The 25,787-nt window shown below is 49.2% G+C and overlaps 1 protein-coding gene across 1 annotated transcript in view; it reads right to left on the bottom strand.

Annotated features, from left to right (window-relative positions):
• SCARA5 (scavenger receptor class A member 5) overlaps positions 1–25,787 on the bottom strand; it is a 99,467-nt gene that overhangs the window by 68,612 nt on the left and 5,068 nt on the right. The window contains exon 3 of the mRNA XM_054576009.1: positions 4,583–4,711. Coding sequence (XP_054431984.1) covers positions 4,583–4,711 — 129 coding nt within the window. The remainder of the gene's footprint in view (positions 1–4,582; positions 4,712–25,787) is intronic.

Below are 25,787 nucleotides of genomic sequence, written 5' to 3' on the forward strand. Positions count from 1 at the left end.
CCAGTTTGCATTCATTACTCCTTGAAAGCAATTTTAACTACTCGCAGATTCACCGTCTCCCAAAGGTGAAAACAAACTAATTCCTCAGGGAAGGCATACCTCCTTCTAAGACAGAAAATAACTTCTCCACGGGCCCTCTTAGCCAGGGCGTGTGATGGACTGAACCACGTCCTCAACGGCAGGCTCACAAGCACAGGGTGGAATTTCACAGCACTGTTTCTGACAGCGTCCCAGTGATGGCTGAGGGCATCATGTTCTTGATTCCAAGATGCATGATGATATCAGTGATCTGCTGTATAAAGGGATATGGGCTCTGAGCACTGTTCTCTGAGTGCAGAGTCATGGACAGAGCTGCTTGAAATATGGTGATCCAAAAAAAAAAAAAAGGGTGCTCAATGCAAATGGCATACGGATCACTTGGTGTCCAGCTCTCCCCAGCCTGCGCTCACACCAAGTACTCAGCTGTCAGGAATCAGGTTTTCCTCTGCATAATTTGGCACGTAGCATTAACGATATCATACTCCTAATGTGTATGTGTGTTTATAATTTTAAATGCTCCCAGAGCAGGATCCACATCTATCTCAACATTCTTTTTATTCCCAAGCTATAGGCTGAATGTTCACACCCCACCCAAATTCATGTGTTGAAATCCTGACCCACAAGGTGATGGAATGAAGACATGGAGCCTTTGTGATGTGATTATGTCAGGAGGGCGGAGGCTTCATGATGGAATTAGCACCCTTATAAAAGAGACTCCAGAAAGATCCCTGGCCCTTCCTCCATGCAAGGGCACAGCGAGAAGATGGCCATTCATGAACCAAGAAGACAGCGCTCGCCAGACACCGAATCTGCAAGCACCTTGATCTCGGACTTTCCAACCTCCAGAACTGTGAGAAATAAATGTTTGTTGTTTAAGGCCCCAGTCCATGGCAATTTGTTAGAGCAGCCCGAATGGACTAAAAAACCAGGGTTTTATTCCATTGCCCTGTACCCACTAAGGACTCATAAACAAGTGAAGCACTTATTAAGGATAACGACTGTGACATCTGACTACTGCTGTCAACAAAGAACTAAATTAAGATGTGAGAGGAGACTGCATCTCACCAAGGACCTCTCCCTGGTTCCCGTCTGTAGTCTGCATCGCTGTAACACTTTGGCTTCCTACCAGTTAGACCCCCAGATGTTTGCACTTCCCCTTTCTGCTGTTGCATTTTCATTGTGGGAATTCAAGTTCCTCGACTTCAAGAAACAGGAGGAAGAGGTGATTTCTGATGACTACAATGACGTCCCAGAATAGTCAAGGGTAAGACTGAACCTCCTCTAATCCTCGAACTCCATCGGAGAACATCTTGCCTGAAGTGCTCGACTGAGGATCTCCTGACCACAGGACCACTCGATCTCAGTTCTCTTGTTCATGAAGTTAGGACTTCTGTACGGTTCAAAAATGACCCGGGAACAGGACTTGGATGAAGAGATGAATTGAGAGAAGTTCCACGTAAGGCTTTATTGAGTAATATTTTGTATAATTAGATTATAATTGTGTAATATTGAAAAAATGGTAAGTGCAAGCATTTGTACTCCAATCACATGTTACCAATCAGGTATTCAGACATGGCACTGGGATGCAGGGGACAATTTTGTCACCCAGTTATGAACTTTTTATTGACAATCGGGTTTTGAAGTCTAAGAGGGGATCAAACAGAACTCCTCCTGTCTTAGTTAGGGTAGCACTGACTAGGTGTCTTAAACAGCAGGCATCCATTTGTCACAGTGGAGGCCAGCAAGTCAAAGATAAAGGTACAGGGGGATTTGATTATTGGGGAGGGCTCTCCTCCTGGCTGGCAGATGGCCCCTTCTCACTGTCTCCTCACATGGTGGAGTTCTCTCTCTCTCTTTCTCTCTCTCTCTCTCTCCCTCTCTCATCTCTCATCTCTCATCTCTTCTTATAAGGGCACCAGTCATTAGGGCCCCACCTTCATGACCTAGTTCTCTCCCAAAGGCCCCACCTCCAAATGCCATCACACTGAAAGTTAGGGCTTCAATATATACCTTTTGGGGGGGAGACACAATTCAGCCCATAGCACATCCTGAGCAAGGTGACCTCAGCAGGGCACTGGAGAGCATGTCCTGACCAAGACAGGGAAATGGCCACAGCAGGACACCTGACAGAGGGCCAGGCAAGCTCTGGCTCTGAACCATCCCGTCAGCATGGCATTTTCTGAAAGGAAGCATCACTGGAGGTCTTCGGTCAGGGTGATCTGAAAAAACTTCCTTTCTACCTAAGGTTAGGCAGGGCCTCCTTCGACATCCCCAGACTTGTGCACTCGATTCCTAAGTCCCCTCCCTGGGGGAGAGACGATTGGCGACTCTATCCTTTCATTGGCCACCCTTGCCAAACCTTTCCCTGAAGCCAACCTGGTTTTTCAGGCAAGCACTTGGGGAGGTGACAGCGGTCATGCCCCAGAGCCAAGAGGTAAAGTATGATGCTGTGTTTCATCAGTTCCAATCCAACCAAAATTTTTATTCCACACAGGCAATCTGGTACCCAGAAACTTCAGGCTTAAAGGTGGTAACAATCGAAATTCTCCCCGAGTTTCCACATGGAACAACTAAAGAAGTGGGGCAACGTTTCCATTAGATTGAGAAACCGTGTTCCATGCTCCTTTCTGAAATTTTCAGGATGTTGTTGTAAATCCCATTCAGACTCCAAGCCAAGGGAAAAGCCTTCTCTCATCGTTCCGGACAGCGCTACTTGTTAGAACTTTCCTCTCTTTTGAATGGAAACCTGTCTCTTCATAAACTCTACCCAGTTGCACATTTCTACCCTCTGAGGCCACAAAAGCTATTTCTGCTCTTTCCAACGTGGCAGCCCTTGAAGGAGAACTTTCATCTCCTATAAGTCTCTTCTTCCCAAGAGATGATGCCCTTCCAGGTCCTCTCGGTCCCCAGAGACCAGTCCCCAAGTCCCCTCCAGCCTGTCTCCTCCGGACCCTCTTCTGTCACCTACAAGTTCTCATTCAGCAGAGGAGCTGTAATACCATAGCCCAGATTCCTGCTGGGCTGAAACACTTTCCAAAAATTCTGAAAATTTGTTATGGTTGTGGCTGTTAAGCCCACAAAACCCAGATCCCAATCTCTCACTGAACAGCCCAAGAACATGTTCAATTCATCCTCCAGCTGGACATCATTCCTGGGATGAATCATGAGTTTCCCTCCTTGTTGCTGTTGGCCACCCTTCAGGTCTATGGTTGGTGGGACAGACGCCACCCCTGAGGATGCCCTTTTCCCTGAGTGTGGAAACCTGAGAGCGAAGGCAGCATTGGATCCCGTCGCTAGGCACAAGTGACTATTTTCACTTCACAGAAAGTGAGACCAGACCAGGGAGGCCTCAATCATCTGCCTCAGGATTTCTAGCAGAGGGTCATCTGCAGGGGCTGAACCTCCGGATCCCCTCCCTAGCGTGAACCCGAGGACTCCGCCCTCAGCATGCCCAGTCAGCTCTGCCTGGCCCGCAGCCTTGCTCCGACCCGCCCCCCGCCCGCCGCACCCACACTTCCACTGTGTGCGTGTGTTCTGGATTAGCACTGCACTTGCTGGGTCAACATGCAGTCCCTGCCACAGTCGCTATTGCAGGGCTCCCTCTGGGTGTCCCTGCCTCTTCCCTTAGACTGGGAGTTCCTTATGGGAAGCCCCTGGGTCTTGTGTAGCTGTGTCTTCCATCTTAGCACGGAACCTGGCACAAAGTAGGCGCTCACGTAAGACAAGCGAGGTTGAAATAAACTGATCTGTTGACTGACTTTGTCAAGCCTTACGTACATCCCTCCGTTGAGAAAGGTGGGCATTGAGCATTCCTCCCTGTGGGTGGGAGTCAGGAGAGGCCAGCACAGCCTCTATGCCTTCGCTTTCTCTGTCATGGGGGGATGACCTACAGGCAGTCAACTGGGCTGCTCAGAGCAGGGAGCCTTCCATCTGACCCCTTCCTCGTCCAAGCTCCGTGCCTCCCAGCCTAGGGTATGTGCTCCGCGCTCCAGCCCATCACCACCAGCCTGCCCTGCAAACAGAAACTGGGGAGAAGAGCCCAACTGAATTGGGGTAAACCCATCCCACCCCCAGTAATAACAAAAGGGCAGCAGGCTGACCATGACCCCGATTAAACTTGGCAGCAAAGTCTCTCAGGACTATTTTCATCACACCCCTTGACACGCCCCCCCCCCCCTTGCTCTGTGCAAACCACAGTACGGAGTTCCAGGGAGGCCCAGGACGATGCAGTGTCACACAACGATTCGGGCAAAGTCAGAAGCCACTCGGAGAAATTAGGTCTCTGCGCCTGGGCTGAGGGATGTCCCAAGCACCCCATAGCCCCTGCCAATGACTCATCGCAGATGAAGCGGGCGATGCTGCTAACAGGGGTGCCGGTCAGAAAGCTCCCTCCTTCACAGCTCCCATGGTGGGAAGGGCAGTGTTGAGGCTCACGACCGTGCAACAGGGCAGAGGCCTCAGCTCTCCAGTCCCTCCCTGCTCTCACTTCCTGTGTAGCTCCTTCCGCATCCTCAAGGGCCAGGACAGAAGACGGTGCTCTTACCTGCTAAGATGAAGATGCCCACGATAATCAGGGAGACCAGCAGGTAGAGCCCAAGGACAGCATGCTTCAGGGCTGACAGCGAGCCCAGCTGGGCGCAGCAGCCGCCTGCCCGTCGTCTCTGGCACGGACCTAAATAATAAGGGCAAGAAGAGGAGGAAAAGGAGAAAGACACTTGAAAACCTCACAAGCTTTTTCTGTCTTTGGTCTCTTCTCTCCCCAATGCACACAGATGTTCACGTGGAGCAAGCCTCTCGCACATCTGTAAAGCAGCTGTAATGATGCGGAGCTTTTTAGAACCGCAACAAGCTTTTCCTCCCATCCTCTGCCCTCTTTGAAACATTTTTTTAAATGACTTTTTATCACAGTTTACATTCAATATTATTTTGTATTAGTCTTGGGGTTGTGCAGCATAGGGGTTAGACGATCGTACACTTCACAGGGTTGTTCCTCCTGATATTTCTAGGACCGCTTGGCCCCATACATAGTTATTACAATATTATGGACTATATTCCCTAGGCTATACTTTATATCCCCGTGACTATTTTGTAACTACTAATTTGTACTTCTTAATCCCTTTACCTTTTCACCCGGTCCCTCAAGCCCTCTCTGGCATCCATCAGTCTGCTCTCTGAATCTATGAGTCTGTTTCAATTTGGTCTGTTCCCTTATTTTGTTCTTCAGATTCCACATATAAGTGAGATCATATGGCCACCCTTCGCGCTCTTGAATGAGCCAGACAGGCATATTTACCGCTCACGTGCCCACAAAAATCCACCCCCCTGGAGTTAGTCCAAGCAGCAGAGTAAACACAGATAGCCTGGAATATGTGTTCTTTATAAAAACACCCTTGTCCCATGTGATCTGGAGAATATGGGGAGAATTTAAACAGGGGCTACAAACCCCAGGACGGGATGGAAATGAGCCAGGGGGCCGGGGGGCCCCGGGGGCCCAGCCACTCATGCCCTGTCTGGGAGAGCCCGCGGTGTGGGAGGGAGGGCCGGGTGTTGCCAGACCCAAAAGTTTTAAGACAAGCCAGAAGGGATTTTGAGAAATCTCCCTGTTTTTAAGTGTTAACAACTAATTTAAAACAACAACAAACAAGACAAAAAGCAAAAACCGCTAGGGAGTATAAGCCAAACACGTTTGCGTGCTGGATCTGACCACTGGTTTGCAACCTTGGGTTTACATTTTCGGGAAAACAGAGTTACTTCATTCTGTGAAACTACACAAGGCTCACCAGCTCCTGGCCCAAATGGAACAGCAAAATATCAGAGCTCTACTGGATCTTATGAATAAATAGTTCAGTCCGACCCCTTAAATACAGGTGTCAAATGTTAGTGGCAAAACGGTGGAGAGCCAGGTGCTTGGCTGCTGGTCACCTTCAGCCTGCCTCCTCCTTTGAGTCACCCTTCCCTGACGGCCATGCGGGCACCAGGGAGCTCACTGACCTTCGCCTGCTACGTCAAATGACAGCGAAAAGGAAGGGACGCTCACGCACCTTGATCCCCAGCAGGGCCCGTAAGAAGCATTGGAGGGCATTTTTCAAGTAGGCACGCCCCCTTTAAGTTTATGTTCGCAGGTGGCAATGGGAGTGTGTTGCACCTGAACAGTGTGGGAGCAGAGAAAGGTCGACAACAAGATGTTGAAATAACTGATATTGTGAAAATGCTTTTAAAGACGGTGCAGTGTTTACAATTCCTTGGTAACTCTGGGTGTGCGAGGGCGGTACTTGGGGGGCTACTTATTACCTCTCAGGTATCACTCGCACCTCTGTGGCCCTCAGGAGGTGTGGTGTCCGTGAGGGAAATGACGGTGACTATGCTGGAGCCCTGGCTCCCCAGAGATATAGTTACGTGAGGAACATTTTCTCACTCACTGACCCCATTTTATTGAAAATACTGCTGTTAAAACAGCTAACTAGGAAACTATTACATAATATTTTCATAAAACGTTGGGTACAATTTGGAGCAAGTTGTCAAGAAATACAAATCCTCATTGACCCTGAAACATTGGCAATTTTTGAAGAGTTTACCTGATTTTCCACTAAGACTCACCCAAAGTACATCTTTCTAACTCACCCTAAATCTTTGCCAGAGTTTTTCATTCTTTGCCACACACTAAGATCTATACCCTGTTTCGCTCCTAAATATGTAGGCTTCTTGTATCATTTCATCTTTTTTTAATTCTTGTGAGAGCTACTGGTTGTCTGGTTGCAACGTATTAGAGTCTGTTTCCTTTGAGAGTCAGAGTGATAGGCATAGCATTGAGTAGGTACAAATAGGAGGTACCACGGTCGTGCTCCTGGTGCTTGCTCCGGCCGTCCTGCTGAGCCCAGCTTCCTCTCTAGACCAGAGGTGAGAATGGTGAGAATGATGGCAGACCAGCTGCTGGGATGGGTCAGGAGATACCCATGCGGAATGCTCTTATTCATAGAGTTATCCCAGCCAGTCTCTGCTCTCCACTCATGGGCTTTCTTTGACCTTCTTACTTCCTTTGAAGGTTTAATTAAGTTAAACTATGTTTGTTAACTGTTTCAGTTCCAGTGAAATCTTGTTTTACTGTTCATTATAACAAGAAATTATTCTCTCTCACTCTCAAAAAAAGTTGATTTTTTTTTTGCATGCAACATTTTTATTGAGGCACAAGGCACATAATTTGCCTGAATTTAAGGAAATCGGTTGAGTAAGCTGAACATTAATACAGTTAAGGGTTAAGTGCAAACAATATATATGCACAGCCTGATGACATCACAATTTATAAAGCAGCAGATTACTGCTAATTGTCATTTAGCTTGAAATTTTTCACTTGTGGGGGAAAATGAAAAAGTAAGTCCTTCTTCATTCCTCTTTAGGAATGAAAACATTTTCCTAAACCAATCAGTCACAAGGGTAAGGGCTTTTTTTTTTTCTTTAATCCCACTCATTAGAACACCATCCTTTTATTTAAAGTCTGTACTGACTTTGACCTTGGCTGGTGTGGCTCAGTTGGTTGAAGTGTCATCATCCCATAAACTGAAAGATCGTGGGCTCGATTCCCAGTCAGGACACATGCCTAGGCTGCATGTTAGGGCCCGGTCAGGGTGCTTCCAAGAGACAACCAATTGATGTCTCTCTCTCACATCGATGTTTCTCTCCCTCTCTCTCTCCCCCTTCCTCTCTCTCTAAAATTAATAGGCATGTCCTCGGCAGAGGATAAAAAATGAAGTCTATGCTGACTTTCAATCTTGGCAGAAGAGGAAGAGGAAAACCACACAGCAGACAACACTGCTAACTTGAATCTTGCCTTTGCCCTTTGCATGTATGTTGCTAGTCACTGTAAGAGGCATTGCAACAATAAAGCTCTATTTTTCCTCCATCAAAAAGGAGCACCTCCCTTCCCTTTTACCTGAGGCTTCAATTTAATAGAAAGAACCCTCTGGTGAGAGGTCCCTTCATCAAGTAACACACACGACATAGACCTTCCTCTGAGAGAGCTTGATTTTTTGGCAAGGCTTGATTACTTTGTACATGCGACAAAATCTATTTTAAATAGAACATAATAAGGGTTTCGAATAGAGATTTTCCACAAATTGTTAGACAAGCAGAACGTGAATGGTTCTGGCAAGATGGCTAGAGAATATGACTGTAAGGGAAAGAAGACAATTTAGGGGAAAGACAAGTTATTAAGTCTGCTCGAAACATTTATTGACTTTTTAATTTAACATAGAAGTAGCAGGTTAGCTGGGTAAACCATTCAAATTATTTAAACTGAGTGGAAGATTGAAAACACTCTAAAATGATATGATCAGTAACACCAGGGCGTAAGTAGGCTCACTTAACTTGTTTTTTAAAAAAGTAAAAGAAATGAGCTATCAAGCCATGAAAAAAATAAAACAAAACATGGAAGAACCTTAAATGCATGGTACTAAGTAAAAGAAGGCAATCTGAAAAGGCTATATACTGTATGAGTCCAACTATATGACATTCTGGAAAAGACAAGACTATGAAGACAATAATAGGATAGTGGTTGCCAGGGGGTGGGAGGGGAGAGGGATGAATAGGTGGAGCACAGAGGAGTTTTTGCACAGTGAAACTGTTCTGTATGACACTATTAATGCACACATGCCATTATACATAATAAATTCTGTGGATTTGTCCAAATCCACAGAATGTACAACACCATGAGTGAATCCTTATGTAAATTATGGGCTTTGGATGATAATGATGTATCCATGTAGGTTCATAAATTGTAACAATATACCACTGTGATGCAAGATGCTGATAGTGGGAGAGGCTGTGCATGGCAGGGTGCATAGAGTATACGGGGACTTTCTGCACATTCCACTAATTTTGATGTAAACCTAAAATTGCTTTAAAAATAAAGTATATTTTTTTTAAAAAGTAAGAGGTTTTGACCTACGAATTGTTTGGGTAATACTTCAACAAGCATTTCCTGAGCACCCACCATAGAGCACCCTCCTGCGGAAGACAGCCTTCAGGATGGCCCCAGCTGCCCTCTGCCCTCTGCGCGGTCTCCTTCTGCGCTGCACCCGGAGTGGTTTGTGTGACTAAGGGACTATGGCAGAAGCGACGGCGTGTCGCTTCTGAGATTAGACAAAAGACACTGCGTCTTCCTTTTTGCTCACTCTTTCTCTTTCTTGGAACAATTCCTTGGAGGGAAGCCAGCTGCTGTGTTGATGAACGCCCTGTGGGGAGGCTACATGATAAGGAGCTGAGGCCTTCAGCCGACAGCCACGAGAGTGAGCCTGGAAGCAGATGCTCCAGCCAAATGAAGCTTTCAGACGAATACACCCTGGCTGAGATCTTGACAGCAGTCTCATGAGAGATGCTGAGCCACAATCACCTAGCGAAGCTGCCTAGACTCCTGTCAGACTGTATTATATATAAATACATTTCTGAGCAAAATTTTGATGTGAAAAAATAAACAAAATCTTGGCTTTCCTTGCACATCTGTGGCTTCCTCAGAAACCAGGTGAGACTAAATTTTTGTTGTTGTAAGCTGCTTAGTTTTGGGGTAATTTGTTACACGGCAATTGATGACTAATACACTTATGTTGAACAATAGGAAATTCAAAGATAACACACCAAATGCAGGAAAGGCTTTGTCAGCGCTGTTCACGTGCAACTTCCCAGTGCCTATCCCAGCGCCTGGCCCATAGTAGGCACTCAGAAACTATTTGTTGAACAAAAAATTAAAATGTGGCCAGTGCCCTTCAGATGCTCACATCTGAGGGGGAGAAGACATGCGAACAGGTAACTATTACTCAGGTGTGAATGATGTATATGTTTAAGAGAGATGTGGCACAAGCAGAAGGTGGCAATGCAGAGGCGGTGGTGCATTGCGTTTTGGGGGGTGGTCCCAGAGCCTGCATCGGGGAGGCAGCAGCTCTGCAGGGCTTTGAAGGCTAGGCCTTTCTAGATAAGCTGGAGTCCACTGTCTTTCCTCTTCAGCTTTATCATCTGATTGACAGCTATATACGGAAAACCATGACTTTAAGGAGAAAACTTCCTTCCTGTGAGAACAGTTCCAGAGAAAATACCAGAACAAAGCTGTTAGTTATTAAATATATTTGTTTGTAGACATGGTCACACACAAGATGAGACCAAGAGGGAAAAACAGCACAAAAAGACAAAACAAAAACAAAAAACAAAGCTCTTCCAAGATGTGGGAGAATCAAGGGAAAAGGTTTTCCCATCCTACACTGGCCTCCAGAAATGAGGGTGGCATCTCAGGGGATCAGAAAGCCAAGAGAAAGGGGCTCAAGAGGCCTGGAAAGGGCAAAGCCAGTGGCTTCAAGAAAGGAAATGGAAAGGGAAAAAAAAAAAGGCAAAGTGACATCTAGAACAAGTCCCCAGTGCCAGGCTGGGAAGATGTTGTTTATCTCAGCGCGGAGTGCATGCTTCCTGCTGGGTGGAAGCTGTCAGATACATGGTGTTCCCACCTCTGGGCATCCTGTCTGCATCTGGCCTGTGCAATTTTACCATAGCTGTGTATCCCTAGGCTGTTATTTTCTTTGTCACGCCACATTTTTAAACTTGAATTTATTTGAGAAGGAAAATTTGGTAGCACTATTCAAGCAGAAACCTAGCATCTCCCTATTATGCATTAAAATAAATACCTAACCATTATAATAACAAATTTACACCCATACATCACTTCACATCCTCTTGAGTACCACTGTATTGTATACAGTCACATTGGAGAAACACTGACTGTAGTAAGAGTAATTAAATCTCAGCTCAATGACAAATTGCAAGAAGAAAGTTGGTGTGCTCCAAGGAGATTTTATTTACAGAGAAGCTAAACCAAACTTTCTAAATGTTCAAGATTTAGACTATGCTGGAAGGTGGAACACGGAGGATTAATTGCCACTGAAAGACTGTCAGAACCCTGTGCACACCTCCAGCAGCAACTTCACCATTCACAGCTGTCTATTCACACCTCCATCTGCCCCACCGTCTAAAAGGTGCTCTGGGGCAGAGAGTACTCACCGACCTCTCACCCCCTCAACCAGCACACGGAGGAATGGCAGCAGTAACGTTCCAGACAAGAACCAAGACAAGTGAAAGGCATTTATTTTTGCTGCAAAGATCATCCCCTACCTTTGTCTTTACGCAAATAGTTGACACAGTTTTGTCAGCTGTAAAAACATATTTTTGAGCAAAATTTTGGTCTGGAAAAAAAATAGACAAAATCTTGGCTTTGCTTGCTCCCCCATGACTTCGGATTGCCACTCAGTGCCCAACGGGTAAACCACGGGAGCAATTCCTTGGAAGCAAACCGACACTTTCATGCTGGCCGAGGAACATAATCACACGCCGAACTTCTTGGCCATCTGGAGGCTTGGGCCCCACCCCTGGACGCTCTGAGTTGGATTCAGTGATGAAACCCCACATCTATGGCACAGAGGTACACAGTTCTGAATGAGGCATTTGTTGTATCAAAAGAGAATGTGAAGACACATTCTTGGAAAATCAATGAAAAGGCTTGCTATTATCAGAGCTTCGTTTATTTTTTTAAATTTTGATTTCTTTATAATAGGACACATTCAAATTGGGATTGTCTCAAACTGTTTTCTTTTTCCAGGAGGATAACATTGCAAAGGGCTCCTTTTAATCAGGGAATCAGAGGACCGCCCTAAAGAGCTTTGGTTAAAATATTGCAGGCACAGGGTGGAGAGGTGCTTGGGAGCAAGGATTAAAGATCAGAAAAGGAAAGTTCATCTGAAAACCATGCAGCTCCAGAGAGCAGAGCTGAGGATGAATCAGGAGTTCCCCTCTCCCCTCCCCCAATGTCAATGCCACATTAAGGTGGGAGCCTCAGAAACTCTGGGTCCCAGTTTCCCTAACACTCCCACAGGGGGACAAGCATGGGGCTGGGGTTCTGTGAAAGCAGATTCAAAGCCTGCCTCTGTCACATGTGCACTGCGAGACCACGAGAAAGCCTTGTGAGCAAGCCCCTTCGTCCATTTAGCCCTTCCCCGACAAACCAGTTTTTCAATTTCTTAATCATCATTTTAGAGCATTTGGGGAATTATCTTTTTGAATTTATTTTCCTCTCATTAAAAAATTACTCACAAACTATATTTGATAACAGTGGGTATTTAAATACTTATTTCTGAAGAACCTGGGTCTATGAACAACATAAAAAACAGGATGCAATGATTCAGTTGTCACCTAATTGAGTTTTACCAAAGACAAACAGTCCTTTTCTTTTTGTTCTCTTTGATCCCACAGCTGGTAAACAGCAGGTGGGATAAGGTTTGATTTCTGGAAGGAGCCACAGAGCTCATCTCATCCAAGGATTTTCTTAAACCCTGAAGGCTGACTCCATTATCCCCGCTCTGGTTATTCACCACTCCCATTGTCCATTGTAGTAGGCAACCCCAAACAGCCTCTGTCTTGTAAGCGGCCATCCCTTTCTGGTTTTAATGGGGGCCACTCTTGGCTTTCCCTCAATAAATGGAAGAGGAGGGTGTGTGGCAGGGACACTGCAGAGGACAGCCACCCAACTGCTGTTTCATCTGACCTGAGCGTGGGAGGGTAGAGTGGACACCAGCCACCTCTGCCTTTTTGGACTGCAGACGTGAGTCTTCCAGCCAAATGCCCAGGGAGGGTGCCAGACAAAGGAGATAATAGTCTTATGCAAGATCGGATGAGTCTGAGCCTTTTACATCCAGACCTAAGAGAGGGACGGGGCGGGGGGGCGGGGTGTTGGGGGGTGGGAGAGAAGATGGGATGGCCGAAGCTCATTCATTTTAGATGCTATGATGTCCTAGAACAGTTTCTCCTAGTACTCCTAGAGATATTTTGTACTTTTGTGACTTCCCTGCAATATTTATTTTTATCAACCTCTATGGATTTTCCAAGTTACTCTGCTAAAAATCCTTGACAACAATCAAGGGCTTGTGTGCTTACTTTCTGCAGGGGGAGAACAGGACTCTGGGTGGTGTGCAGATGCTGCTGCAGCTGGGGCTGGGGACGGAGGGAAGGCCGGGTGGGAGGGGAAAAGGCGGCAGTCATGGTGAGCTGGCCCGTCTCTTACCCCTTGAGAGGAAGTGGGGAGCCAGGGAGGCCCCAGGAAGAAGAAACAGATCTGGGGACTGTCAGAAGATGCGCTCCCTTGCCCAACAGGGGCAGTGCCTGAATTGGAAGAAATGCTGTCTCAGTACAGAGAGACTCAAATAACAGCAGGCTAAGGGTTCTGCCTAAATTCAGGCCAAAAGACCCTCCTCCTACAGAGTGGCCCTGGGTCCTCCTGGAAAAGATTCCCCATTTCTCTTCTGGCCCCTTGTCAGAGGAAATAAATCACGTAATGATGTGTTTGCAACGTGGCAGCTGGGGCTCAGCTACTTCCATTTTTAATCACTGCTCTTTCCAAGCCGCTAGAGCCACCGCCTCCACCCCCTTGCTTTGATGACCTCGTCTAGCCTCAGGGCAGGAACGGGTACCTGTAATACCCTCTGCCTCACTCCTCCAACTTCTACCACCCACTGAGTTGGAAGGGCCATTTGGGTGTCTGGTTTTGAAGACCAGAAGTCTAAGATGCCAACTCCTGACGCCTGTATGGGAACACACTGGAAATGTCCCTGAAGTCTCAGGCTCAGACGCCCCCAGCTCTGCGGCCTCGGCACAGAAAGCAGTGCAGGCTGAGACACAGAAGGGATTTTAGTGGCTCTGGGAGAAGACGGGGACCTCTGTCACTTGATAACGTGTGGAACTAACCATTCTCATGTATGATCTTTGTTGGAAAAAACATGGCAATGATGTTATGGCTAATAATGTGAATAGAACTGAACGCATAAGTCAACAAGAACACAGGTTTGTTGAGGGTCAGCTCCCAGAGGGCAGGGTCTGTGACTCGTCTCTGGACCCCACACTTCACAGGTGCAGGCATTTAGCAGGTGCTCATTTAACATCTGCTGGCTGCTGTAGGTAAATGAGACTAATAACTAAACACAGATTTACTGGACACTCCATGGCATTGTTTCGGATTTTGTAATAACCTTTTCCTGGCTTCTATCTGATGCTTCAACATCTTGGGCCCTTGCTGAAGCTGGGGAGACTACCTCTCCCAGGCTAGCCCAGGCTAGCCGAAGAATGAAGGACTCTTCCTATAAGCAAGCCTTTCACGTGCAGAACAACCAATCCAGAACCCTCACCCATCACCTCCTTCATCAGCTCTCACACTTTGGGTCTGTATCTACCTGCCCGAGGGCCACCAGGTACCAGACAACTCGGGACAGCACTGAAATGAGCCAAATGAACCAATCCCAAGCCTGTTTACCCATCCTCTACCTGTTTCTTCCCAAGGAAACCACAATGAAAACTCCCGCCTATGGTTTCCCCTCGATCCCTCTGCCTCCCTGAGTCACCAACCATCTTTTCAACGGCAGCTACTCTTGATCTGTCACCCTCATGAGATCTAAAAACTCATAAAACCTACTCTTTAAAACAACTTTGGAATCAGCAAAGGTGCGACACAATAGAGTGAGAGCTGCCACTTCTGAGCACCATTCCGGCTGAGCACTCAGCTACATTTATTCTAAGGACAGCAACCACCACGTCTGTATACATCACTGCTCCCCTTGTTTTCAGACGGTGAAGCTGAGCCTCAGAGAGGTGAGGTGCTCTGCCCAAAACAAGTGGCCGGGCTGGGAGGTTCAGCCTCGCAGGAGGGAGGAGATGTGAGGACAGGAGGAGGGATATTGGTGTGATAACGGGAAAGCCGTGGGAAGAAATGTTACGGGACTGTTCTTTCATTCATCCAGCAACCATTTCCTGAGCACAATGTCGTGGTCACAGGTGCCGACCTCCAGGCTCCATCACTCCCGCCCTACAGAGTGGTGAAGAAAAGGGCGGCTCCTCTCGTTTGGGCACCCAGCCCCAAGACCAGCTGCTTCAGGCACACACAGGGAGAACCCAAGGCTTTTTGCTTTATCTCTCCTTTATCCCAAGGCAGGAACTGCAGCCAGGTAGCATGGGGTAGGAGCACCCTCCTCTTAACCACAGTTTACCACTGGGTCCCGGTGCTGTTCCATTTCTGGGTTTCCTTGGGTGATGGAATTTTGCCCAAAAAAGTTCATCATCTCCTGGAACCTAGGCCCCTAACTAAGACTTTGGAATGTTGAAAACATCCAGGAATAGAGTAGCGAGAACAACCATTTTCATATTTCTGACCACAAAGCAGACCTGCCTTACAAGGAGGCCATTCACTGAAGGTGGGGGAAGGGCACACCAGCAAGCCAGGGGTCCCTGAGGCTGCCCCCCAGGCATCCACGAAGCAGGCAGGCTCTTCCAGCTCCACCCCCTGGCAAGACGGCCCCTTCTCACCTTTAGTCTGTAAACACCCTTCAGGGGTCCCCGGTATTAACCTACATATTTAAGGCAACTCTCCTGGACGCCCTGGAAATGCTTAGAATACTTATGACACTGCATTTTCATTGTAGTAGAAGTCAGGGGTAGGACACCATCATCACTCTGGAAAGACAGGAAGGAATTCCCACAACCCAGAAGACTGAGGTCCTAACCGCCCTGGAGAACAAAGACACTGAGATAAACCTCTCCAGGGAGAGGACATTGTCAAGCTCATTTTTGCTCAAGACAAACCATGAGATCACTTTCAAACAGACACTTTCAAGAGTGGATCGTGCTTTATTACGCAACATGCAGGAGAGCAGGCATAAACCAAGGTGGTTTTGCAAACTGGGAGGTGTGGCTTCCCTTGGGGAAGCTTGTCCTCAGCTTCCCCTTGTCCTCATCCTGACCCTCCTTATCTGATTGCTGCCATCTGTCCCCTTGGGGTCCTATCTCCTAGTCCCAAAGGGAGGAGGAGGGCAGTCAGCCCCTCCCTGCAGCCTCCTCTCTCAACAGGACACTTAAAAAATGTATTTAACTTATTTTTTATTTTATTAAAGTATAGTTGATATACAATATTATATTAATGACAAGTGTACAACACAGTGACTTTACATTTCTGTGCCTTACAATGTGATCACCACAGTGAGCCTAGTAACCATTTTAATCGGACTTTCTCAAGACAGGCCTTCCTCTGCCTGCTATGAACGCTGTGGGTTATCTTGGGCTCCAAATGCAAAAATACACACTGGATTTTGAAGGCTCAGCATGAGAAAAAAATACATAAATACCGTAGTGATTACATATCAAAAAGATAATATTTTGGATATATCAGGTTAAATAAAATGTATTACTGTCTTTAAATTAGTTTCATCTGTGTCTGCTCACCCTTTTACATGGCTACTAGAGCACTAAGCATAACATACGGGCTCACATTACGTTTCTGTTGGCTTTACCGATAATGAGGACCCTTTTGTAATCCCAATGCCAAAGTCCCATGGTCCAGTGGCCCTCCCTCCACTCTGGCGCGGCCCGGCCTCACCAGCACCTGCAAACCACGGGCCCCCCGCCCTTCTGCCCTCACGTCCTTCCTTCCCCTCTTCTCTGACGTCCACTCTGTAACCTACCTTATCCATTCTCTGCGCCCACCCTTCCCTCCCTGTCCCTCTCTGGCTTCCTCATACGCCTGGGCTACACTCTAACCCTGGTTAGATCTGGCTCCGCCGCGCTGCATCTCCATCACATAGCTGAGCACACGCCGACTGGTCCGACTTTAAGCTCATGATCACTAAACCCAAGCGAGCCTGGTAGGCTGTCCGGCGGGCTTTCTGCCTGTTCCTAGTCCATCACACACTCATCCCTGAGGTGCTTGTTCCATACCTCCTCCTCCTCCTGCTCCACTCTCAGTGTAAGCAGTGAGGAAACAGCTTCCTTAAGTTCCCACCACAATGTCATCATTGACCTGCGTCTGGGGTCTCACAGTTTGCCTTCCCTTTGATCACTGTGCTTGAACTGTTTGTGCTCTTGGCTGAGCCAGCCCCCTCAACTGCACATCAGATTCCTTCTCCTCCTCCTTATTCAGGGACGTAACTCCAGCAGTTCTGCTTAGCCGACGTTTCCCGCTGCATGGTGTCACTCCATCAGCGTAAACCATGCTGCTGTTTCTTCCATCTTAAAAAATAAAACAAAAACCTCTCTTGACCTTCCTTCCCCCTCCACATTTATCTTCTTGCACAGAATTTCTCAGGGGAATTGCAGGCACCCGTTGCATCCGATTCCTCTCCTCGCGTTCTCTCCTGAACCCATTCCCATGGGTCTCCTTCTACCCAACTTCACCGAAACTGCTTTTGCCAGATGTTATGGGCTGAACTGTGTTCCCTCAAATCTCCTACGTGGAAGCCTTAACCCTTTTCACGTCAGAATGAGAAACCGGCCCTGATTGCACATTGATGTTGGACTTCCAGGCTTCAGAACAATGAGAAAATAAATATCTGCCGTTGCAGCCACACTGTCTGTGAGGCATTTTGTTACACCGCCCGAGCTGACTAATACCCCAGGTCACCTCTGACCTCCAATGGCTCAGTCCAATGACTGATGCTCACTGTTCTTCCAACTTGACCTTTTAGCAGCGTTGGCACGGTTGGTCACCTCTTCCCCCTCCATACACTCCCAAGGCTCAACACTCTTGCTTTTTCTTTGACTGGTTGTTCCTTCTCAGTCTCCTTTGCTGTCCCTCCTTATCTCCTAACCTCTTACACCTCTCAGCATGGCATGAGCCAGAGCTCTTTCCTAGACCTCTTCTCATTTTCACACACCCCACCAACCTGTCAGCTCTAATCTACAAGTGTACAGTGGGAACCGGGTCCCCTCTCACCTCCTGCACTTCCGAGGCACCAGCATTTCTCACCTGGGTTATCCTGCCTAGACTTGACCCCATACCCCCTCTACCACTCCACTGATTATTTCCCAACCTCACACCCAGGTGCCTTAAAATCGGAGTCTGCATTCAAGCACAAGGGTCCTCCCTCTCTCCTCCAAGTCAGACCTAATCCACTGCACTCTGCTTTTCCCCGCCCACTCCACTGACTTGGCTCTGCAGAGGTCACTGGTGACCTTCCTGCTGGGAAATCTAATGTCCTGACACAGCTAGAGTAACCATTCTAAAATGCAAATCGGACCTTATGCTTTCGCTGTTCTGCAACCATTTGCTGGCTTTCCATTGCCTCCAGAAACCCAGATTCCTATGGATGGCACAGGAGACCTTCCATGATTTGGATTTAGCGTCACATAATTAAGAGTGTGGGCTGAAGGGTCAGTGAATTTGACTTCAGTTGCTATAGATTGAATGTTTATGTCTCACCAAATTCACATGTTGAAACCTAACACCCAGCGTGATGGTATTAGGGGTGGGGTTTTTGTGGGATGAGGGCTCCGCCCTCATGAATAGGATTAGTCCCTTTATAAAAGAGACCCCAGAGAGCTCCTCTCCCTTCCCACCACATGTGCACACAGTGAGAAGACAGCTTTCCGTGAACACGGAAACGGGTTCTCACCAGAGACCAAATCTTCTGGCACCTTGACTTTGGACATCCCAACCTCCAGAACTATGAGAAATAAATTCCTGTTCTTTATTAGCCATCTTGTCTGTGCTATTCTGTTAGAGCAGCCTGAAAGGACTAAGACTTCAGTCCTTCCTAACTGTGTGATCTTGGGTAAATTACCAGCTCTCTGTGCCCCGGTTTCTTCATGTGGCACTTGGGTATAATAATGAGACTCACCTCACTGGGTGGATGTGAGGATCAAATGAACTCATACTTGTAAAATGCTTAGAACAGCGCCTGGTCTGGCGCTGCTCAGTAGGTGAGTGCTTATTACCTACGCCCACTACTATGCTTCCTCAGCCTGAGTGCTCCTTCCCTGGGCTTGGAAAACCTTTCCCTGCCCTTCCTAGCAGGCACGCTAGGAACCAATAGGCACCGATATCTTCCTCTGGTGTCTACCGCTGCAGGCGGCCTTCCATCTCCCCCAGCAGACCGAGGGTCCTTCTCCCCTCTACCTGCACTTTGCTTGTGCTTCCTTCCAAGTATTAATCAAATTACAATGCAATGTCTGTTTACATATCTGTGCCCCCTGCAGGCAGGAACCAGGACCTTTCAATTCTGCATACGCGAGCAGCACAGGAAAGCCCTGTAGTCTTTGGATAAATGAAGTCACAGTTCCTTTCATTTGTCTTAAGCTTCTATCTCTAAGCCTGGCGAACAAGAATGTGTTCAGTCACTCCACAAGCAAAGGTGTCTCCATGGGTAAGACAGTGCTCGGTACTGGGGACACGAAGATGAACCCAAAGTGGACAGTATGTGCCCTCGAGGACTTAGAGTCCAGAGGGGACTCAGGTGCACAAGCTGCAGCCTAAGTGTGAATAGACAGCTGGCAAGGGCCAAGGAGGCTGAGCCAAAGGCCTGGGAAAGAGACAGAGAGAAGCCAGGGCTCCTGGACTCGAGGGCCATCAGTCAAGCTCTTTATCCTCTGACTCCAGGAATCCACACTGGGCGAGCGTGGGAATGAGGTAAGAGCGGAGCTCACTGTCCTTCAGACAAAAAATAGTGTGGAGGAGCTAGACCGCCTTGGGTGTGCCCCAGGGTAGAACCAGACAGACTGCAGGGCTGCGGCAAGCAACCCCCTGTCAGGAGCTAAGACACCCCATCTTGCGGAGCAGGGGACGCTGAGGCCAAGAACTTGCTCAGGGTTCTGCAGTGAGAAAGCAAGCGGCAGAGCCCGAGTCCGAGAACAGCCTGTCTGGCTCTGAAGCCGGGGCTTTGACCACCATGCAGTGCCATTCCCAGCGTGGAGAGGGCGAGACGGTTCAAGACGTCAAGTTGGACACAGGTACCTGGGGCGAGTGGGGCCGTCTGTGGTCTGCCCAACCCTGTGGTCCAAACCCTGACTGTCCCCTTCCCGCTGGACCACCTTTAGGTCAGCTTTGCATTTGGACCAACCTTGAGCTGGTTGGCAGTGGGGAGGGCCGGGGTGTGGGGGTGTGGGGGTGTGGGGCTGTGGGGGGCAGACTGGCTAGAGAGATGGTAGCACGACAGGGCAGGGCCTTGTCTCCTGCCTCCTTGCAGCCCTCACTGCACACAGCCGTGAGTAGCACCAGCAGGGTGCCTGCAAAGTACCCTTTCTGTTGAGAGATGATGGCGAAAAAATGAAGGAATGAATGAGTAAGGGAATGAAGGGCAACAACCAGAAGAGCGAGGTCCTTGGGTGGGGAGAAATACGTGATACAATGAAGACACTCACCAGCCCTCCGCTCAGGCTATTTCCTGAAGCCCCCTTCCCACTTCGGCCCTGCTGTCGCTGTACGTCCTCCTCCAGGCCACCCACCCCAGAGCGCAGCGGCAGGTAGATTCCGCTCAGAGCCAGCCTCACAGCCCCCACGCCCCAAGGAACGCCCCATAGGACATGGCATCATTTAGCGATGGGGGCAACAGGGGCCTGGGTGAAGGAAGGAGGCAGAGGATCCTTTTACACCACCAGCGTGGGAAGGAGCCCTCGGGGTGTCTGGGCTCCTGCCTCCGTCCCCTGACCCCTGCAAGCCACCAGCCTCTGCCTGCCTACCAGGGGACAATGAAACACATCTCTCGGCCTTCTGGCAGCAAACCTCACTCAGGAAGGCCTCTGGAAGCCAGCTGCTCTAACTGGGGTGGGGGAATGGGCAGTCTCACACAAGCCACAGGACCAGGAGCCCTTGGGACCCAGAACATCCCTTAAAGATTCTACTTTTTGGGAAACAGGTCGAAAAGAACTCGCTCACTTTCTTTGAGTATCCAGGCTTCGTGAGGAAGTCCGCTAACTGAAACTCTGCTTTCTTTAGCAGAGGGTAAGAGCCAACCTTAAAATGCTGTCCGGGCCGGGGGTCCCTGAGAAGTGGCGTGGTGTCTCCATCTTCTTCCTCCCCATGTTCCCCAGATTTGCAGACACTCCCCAAAGGTCAAAGAGGTGAAACCCATGTGCATTGTGGGTAGGCTGGGTGTGAGTTGGTTTAGTGGGTGTCACTTGATTTCCCCACTGTTCCCATGAAATGAGTAATGTTGTTCCCATTTTGCAGACAGAAGGAAACAGATGGCCCACTCAAACTAGGAAATTTCACAGGCTCTAGTAAAGGGAGAGGTCGGGGTGTAAGAAGCCCACAAGGGCTGGAGTGGCGTCCTTGGGCTGTAACCACCCTGGGCCCCCGGGGTCAAGGACGGGAGGGGTTACTGGAATCTGTATGGAGAAAGCCAGTGTGGAGAGAGGACCTATGACCTTGGGTGGAAGGGGCACAGCAGCCTAAGGTGTTTCCACAGCTGAGCAGGAGCTGGGCAAATAATTACTCCAACCTCCCTATCCTCCATCCCCCCATCTCCTTTCGGGGTGCTCCCCTGTCACTAGCCCAGCGAGGCAGCGGGCGAGGTGCACAGCGGTGAGTAGGATGGAGGGGCAAGCAGAAGACGCCCTGTACGGCGCCCAAGGCCACGCAGCCAGCGCGGTCTAGGGATTCAAGCCCGGGCCTACAAGGCTTCAATGCCCAGGCTTTTGTCCCCTCCCCAGGCTGTCCCCCATCTGTGGTAGGACGGTCCTTAGGGCAAGAAAGATCCAGGACCCAGCCTGGCCCCCACCCCCAGGGATCACACTCTCGTCCGGTAGTACTTCGCTCCCTGCTCTGGTTTAACGGGGGCAGACCCGTGAGAGCACCTTGGTGCTGCAGGAGTTAAAGTTTCTGCTCCATTTCAACCTGTAGAGGGCGGTGCCCTTCCCTGAGGCCCCAGGCAGACCCTCCCAGGAAATCCACTCCTATCCTTGGGCAGCTGCCCAGCAGCCTTCAACTACGCCAGATGAACTGGGAAGATTTGATTGATGAGAAAGTAGATGTGGGGGTTCCCCTAGGAGAATAATTTAATTTTATGGGGAAGGAACACGGGAATGGGGAGCTTGGGCCCTAAACTCAGCAAGCAGGCGTCCAGGCGCAGCCAGGGACATGTGTAACTCATTACCTCTGCGAGCCTCCCATTTGCGGCCGGTGGATGACGCCACCAGTGTGGTGGAGGGCCTGAGACCGCGGGGTGAGCTGACTGCAATATTTTTCTGACACTAACACTTCTCTCTGACCCTCGGAAAGGGCCGTGGAGGAGCCAGGCCCAGCCAAACACCACCCACGCCCCAGCACTCCGCCTCCACATCCTGGCGCCCAGACTGGAGAGGCCTACGGCTGTGTAGGAGAGAAAAGAAAGGACCAGGGAAGGTGAGAGGGGAGGAAGAGGAAGAAGAGGAGAGAGGAAGGGGAGAGGGGTGAGCAGGCCCAGCTAGCCTCTGTTTGGGTTTCTGTTCAAAGGCTGGTGGTGTTCAGCGGGCATCGAGGGCAGAGGACACTTGGCTAAAGGAACTCAGAGGTTGAATTCTGCAGTTACTCTTTCCACGTTAGCTCAGCAAAACAGAGGGAACCAATGCTTTTGCCAGGTGGAGATGTGGTGAGGAAGTCCCTGTCCTCAGGGCCTTCCCATCAACAGGGGGCTCCAGTGAGGATGCGGGTCCTGAGGGGCACCCCAGCCACGGGGTGCCCCGGAACGCGAGGTCCCGATGATGTCACAGAGTGGGGCGTGGGAGTGAGCTTTGAAAGAAGCAGGAGCTGGCAAGATGGCTTCTCTTGGAGGGGACAGAGGAATAAAGGCACTTGCCAGCCCTCACCTCCCCTTCTCACCTGGTAAGTGAAAAGAAGGGAAGGGATAAAGGCAGGGTGGGAGAAAGAAAGACCAGAAAAGAAAGGAGAGCAGAGAAGGTGGGGGAAGTTGGCAACCTGCAAAACCACACATTCACCCCTGAAGTCCAGGTCACACCCTAATGTCTGGGCTGCGTTTTTGCAACTTTGTTTCCCCAGATCCCCCTATCCCCAGCACCAAGAGGAGGCACCTCCTCTCCTCCCCGTCTTCCTGCCTTCACAGGGAAAACTCTGAGAGGGACTTGGAGGCCCTGTGAGGCCCACCAGACGACACTGTTTTAACTCACTCAAGCCCACCAGTGGCTCGGGTCTCTGTTTCTGCTCCCACCTCCACCCTCTGTCTTCTTTCCTGTCAGCTTCTACCCACCTTCCCACCAGCCCCACCCTGTCTTTCCCTCTCCTGTTAGACGCTCCAGAGATTAGGATGAAGAAAAAACTAAATCTTGGGGACCCAGAATAGACCTGGCTGGAATTGCCCCAAGTCAGAGCTCATTGTTTTCCTCTTAGAAATGAGAGGGAAGAGAAAAATCAACCAGAAACCCATGAGCTTTTGGGCAGCTGGCTGCATCTCTGGAGTCTGGCCTTTTTTGAGTTTCTTCCCCTCCTCCCCCCTTTTTGGCACCCAGGAAGGAAGCAGAGGAGAGACCCAGATGATTTGGGAAAACAAATACTTACAATGTATTTGCTTTGCCCCCTTTAGATTGCAAGGACACCTGTGTTTATTCATTTGCTCGTTCATTCATTCAACAAATACTTAGTGAGCACGTCCTACGTGCCAGGCTGGGAGACATCAGTGAACAAAACAGAGGCACCCTTGTCCAGTCTGTTCTTCCCATGAGGAGCAGACAGTGAATGATGAACATAATAGGAAAATCACATATATAATTTTAGAGCAGACCGGCAGGTTCACATGAAAGCCGGCTTCCTCGGCCAGGTAGGTGCCTGGGTTTTGTATTCCCACTGAGGTGGGAGCCTTTGCCTGGCTTTGCTCAGGGTAGCATTGTGTCCCAACTGAAAGGCCCACACCCCGAACACAATGGCCAAATCTGTCTCTACGTGCAGACTTTTAGAACTGGGTGGACCTCGGAGTCCCCCCATTTGGCAGGCGCAGACACTGAGGCGCAGAGATGGGATGCAGCCATGTCACGTCACACACTCTGGGAGGGGTGAGTCAACCTCTCCCCACATCTTCCGACCTCGACTGTCCACCTTTCACGGGGGGCTGGGCCCCAGGTGACCCCCGAGGGTGCGTACTCTGATCAGATCACCCCACGGCTGGGGGTTCTGGAAAGCCCAGAGCCTGGGGTTCCTGTTATTTTTCAGTCCTTCTGGTCCCAATAACCTTTTTCTTTCTTTCTTTTTTTTAAATTTGAGGTTCATAAAACCAGAGAGTAAGATAAGGTAAGAGGAAGGGTGTATGATGACCCAGTGACACTTCCCACCCCAGGCCTGTCCTCACCCTGGGGGGCCCCCCAAGCTGTCCTTCCCTCACTGGCACCCAGGCTGGGCCCAGAGGTCCTTCGGTCACCCCCGCTGGGCTGGGCCCCAGTTCTCTCTTGCTAAACCAGGCCTCCCCACTGATGGGCCGGCAGGAAGAGGGCTGGAACAAGGATACAAAACTAATGGGACCTCTGCTGATGGGCGGGCGGGGACCCCCGCGCTGAGCCCTGGCCAGGGACCCAGTGCCCCATGATCCTTCCTCTCTTCCCAGGCAGCATTAACCTGACAGAAACGCTGGCCCGGATTAGGGAAGCTCAGCCGGTCATGCCTTTCCCCACCCACCTCTTCTCTTACAAAATTGTATTCAGTCTTTAAGGCCTTTTCCAGGAAGGCTGCTCCCTGCTTGAGTTCAATAACCACACATATTTTCACCTACTTATATGATGGGTAATCAGTTGTCCCCAGCTAGTCCCTTCCACAGGGATCGTAAGCCCTTTGAGGGCAAGGATGGATTCATTTCTCTTTGGAACATCTCTGGCACCTAACCAAAAGCTTGGCACATTGTGGGTTCTCAAAATATGTTTGTTGACTGGGATCCAGAGAAAGAGATGAAATGGTGGGCAGTTTACTGGGGCAACCGAGGAGGTGTATCGGTCACAAGCCCAATTTCACCTTGTCTCTTCTCCCCACTGAGACTGTCCTCACTCCCTGCCTTTCTAAGCCACCCAGCTTCCCTTCCTGCACTTAGCACCTTATGGGAGGAGAAACAGGGTTGGAGCACGAGGGAGATGCGTGTTTTTTAGTTGTTTCATAGCAGAGGCGACTGTCAGAGCAGAGCTCGACAGAGCATGGTGCTTGAAAAAAGGCCTGCACGGCGGTTAGTTTTATGTGTTAATTTGGCTGTGCCATGACAGTGCCCAGATTAAATGTCATTTCCGGCTGTGTCTCAGAGGGTGATTCTGGACGAGATTAACTTTTGAATCGGTGGACTCAGTAAAGCAGACTGCTCTCCCCAGTGCGGGTGGGCCTTGTCCAATCAGTTGATGGACGTGACTAGAACAAAAGGTGGAGGCATTTGTTTTTTGCTGGGACATCTCATTTTCTCTGGCCCTCAAATTGCCCTTTATGCCATTGACTCCTCTGATTCTCAGGCCTTCTGACTTGGGCTGAATTACACCCCCCATTCTCTTGAGTCTTCAGCTGCAGCAGGCAGATCATGGGACTTCTCAGCCTCCATAATCATGTGAGTCAATTCCACACAATATATCTCTTTATATATGTCCATATATGTCACACCGGTTCTGTTTGTCTGGAGAACCCTAACTAATACAGACTATCTCTATCTCACTGACCGTAAGTCTTTGCAAGACTCTTTTGTGAGCTTCCTTCTGTTCATCTTTGAAGTAGGGACAATGCTTCCCACTCCTATGCTCAATGCAAAGAGAAATGTGTGCGTTCATGCAGCATGAATTTATTAAAAGCACCTACTAAGTGTCGAGCTCTGTGCTGGATACACAGGAGGCAGGCTGTTGGCAAAGCTTTGGGCAGTTTTTGGAGAAAACGACACCAGTTATATCATCAAAGTTTCAGCAAAAACCAGACCCCAAAGATGCAGGACCATCTGGGTCACTGGGATGGGGAGCCTGGGGCCTCGGAC

This window comes from Pteronotus mesoamericanus, unplaced genomic scaffold (genome assembly GCF_021234165.1).
Source record: "Pteronotus mesoamericanus isolate MK-2021 breed Mesoamerican mustached bat unplaced genomic scaffold, CSHL_Meso_final contig_32, whole genome shotgun sequence".
NCBI classification, from domain to species: domain Eukaryota; kingdom Metazoa; phylum Chordata; class Mammalia; order Chiroptera; family Mormoopidae; genus Pteronotus; species Pteronotus mesoamericanus.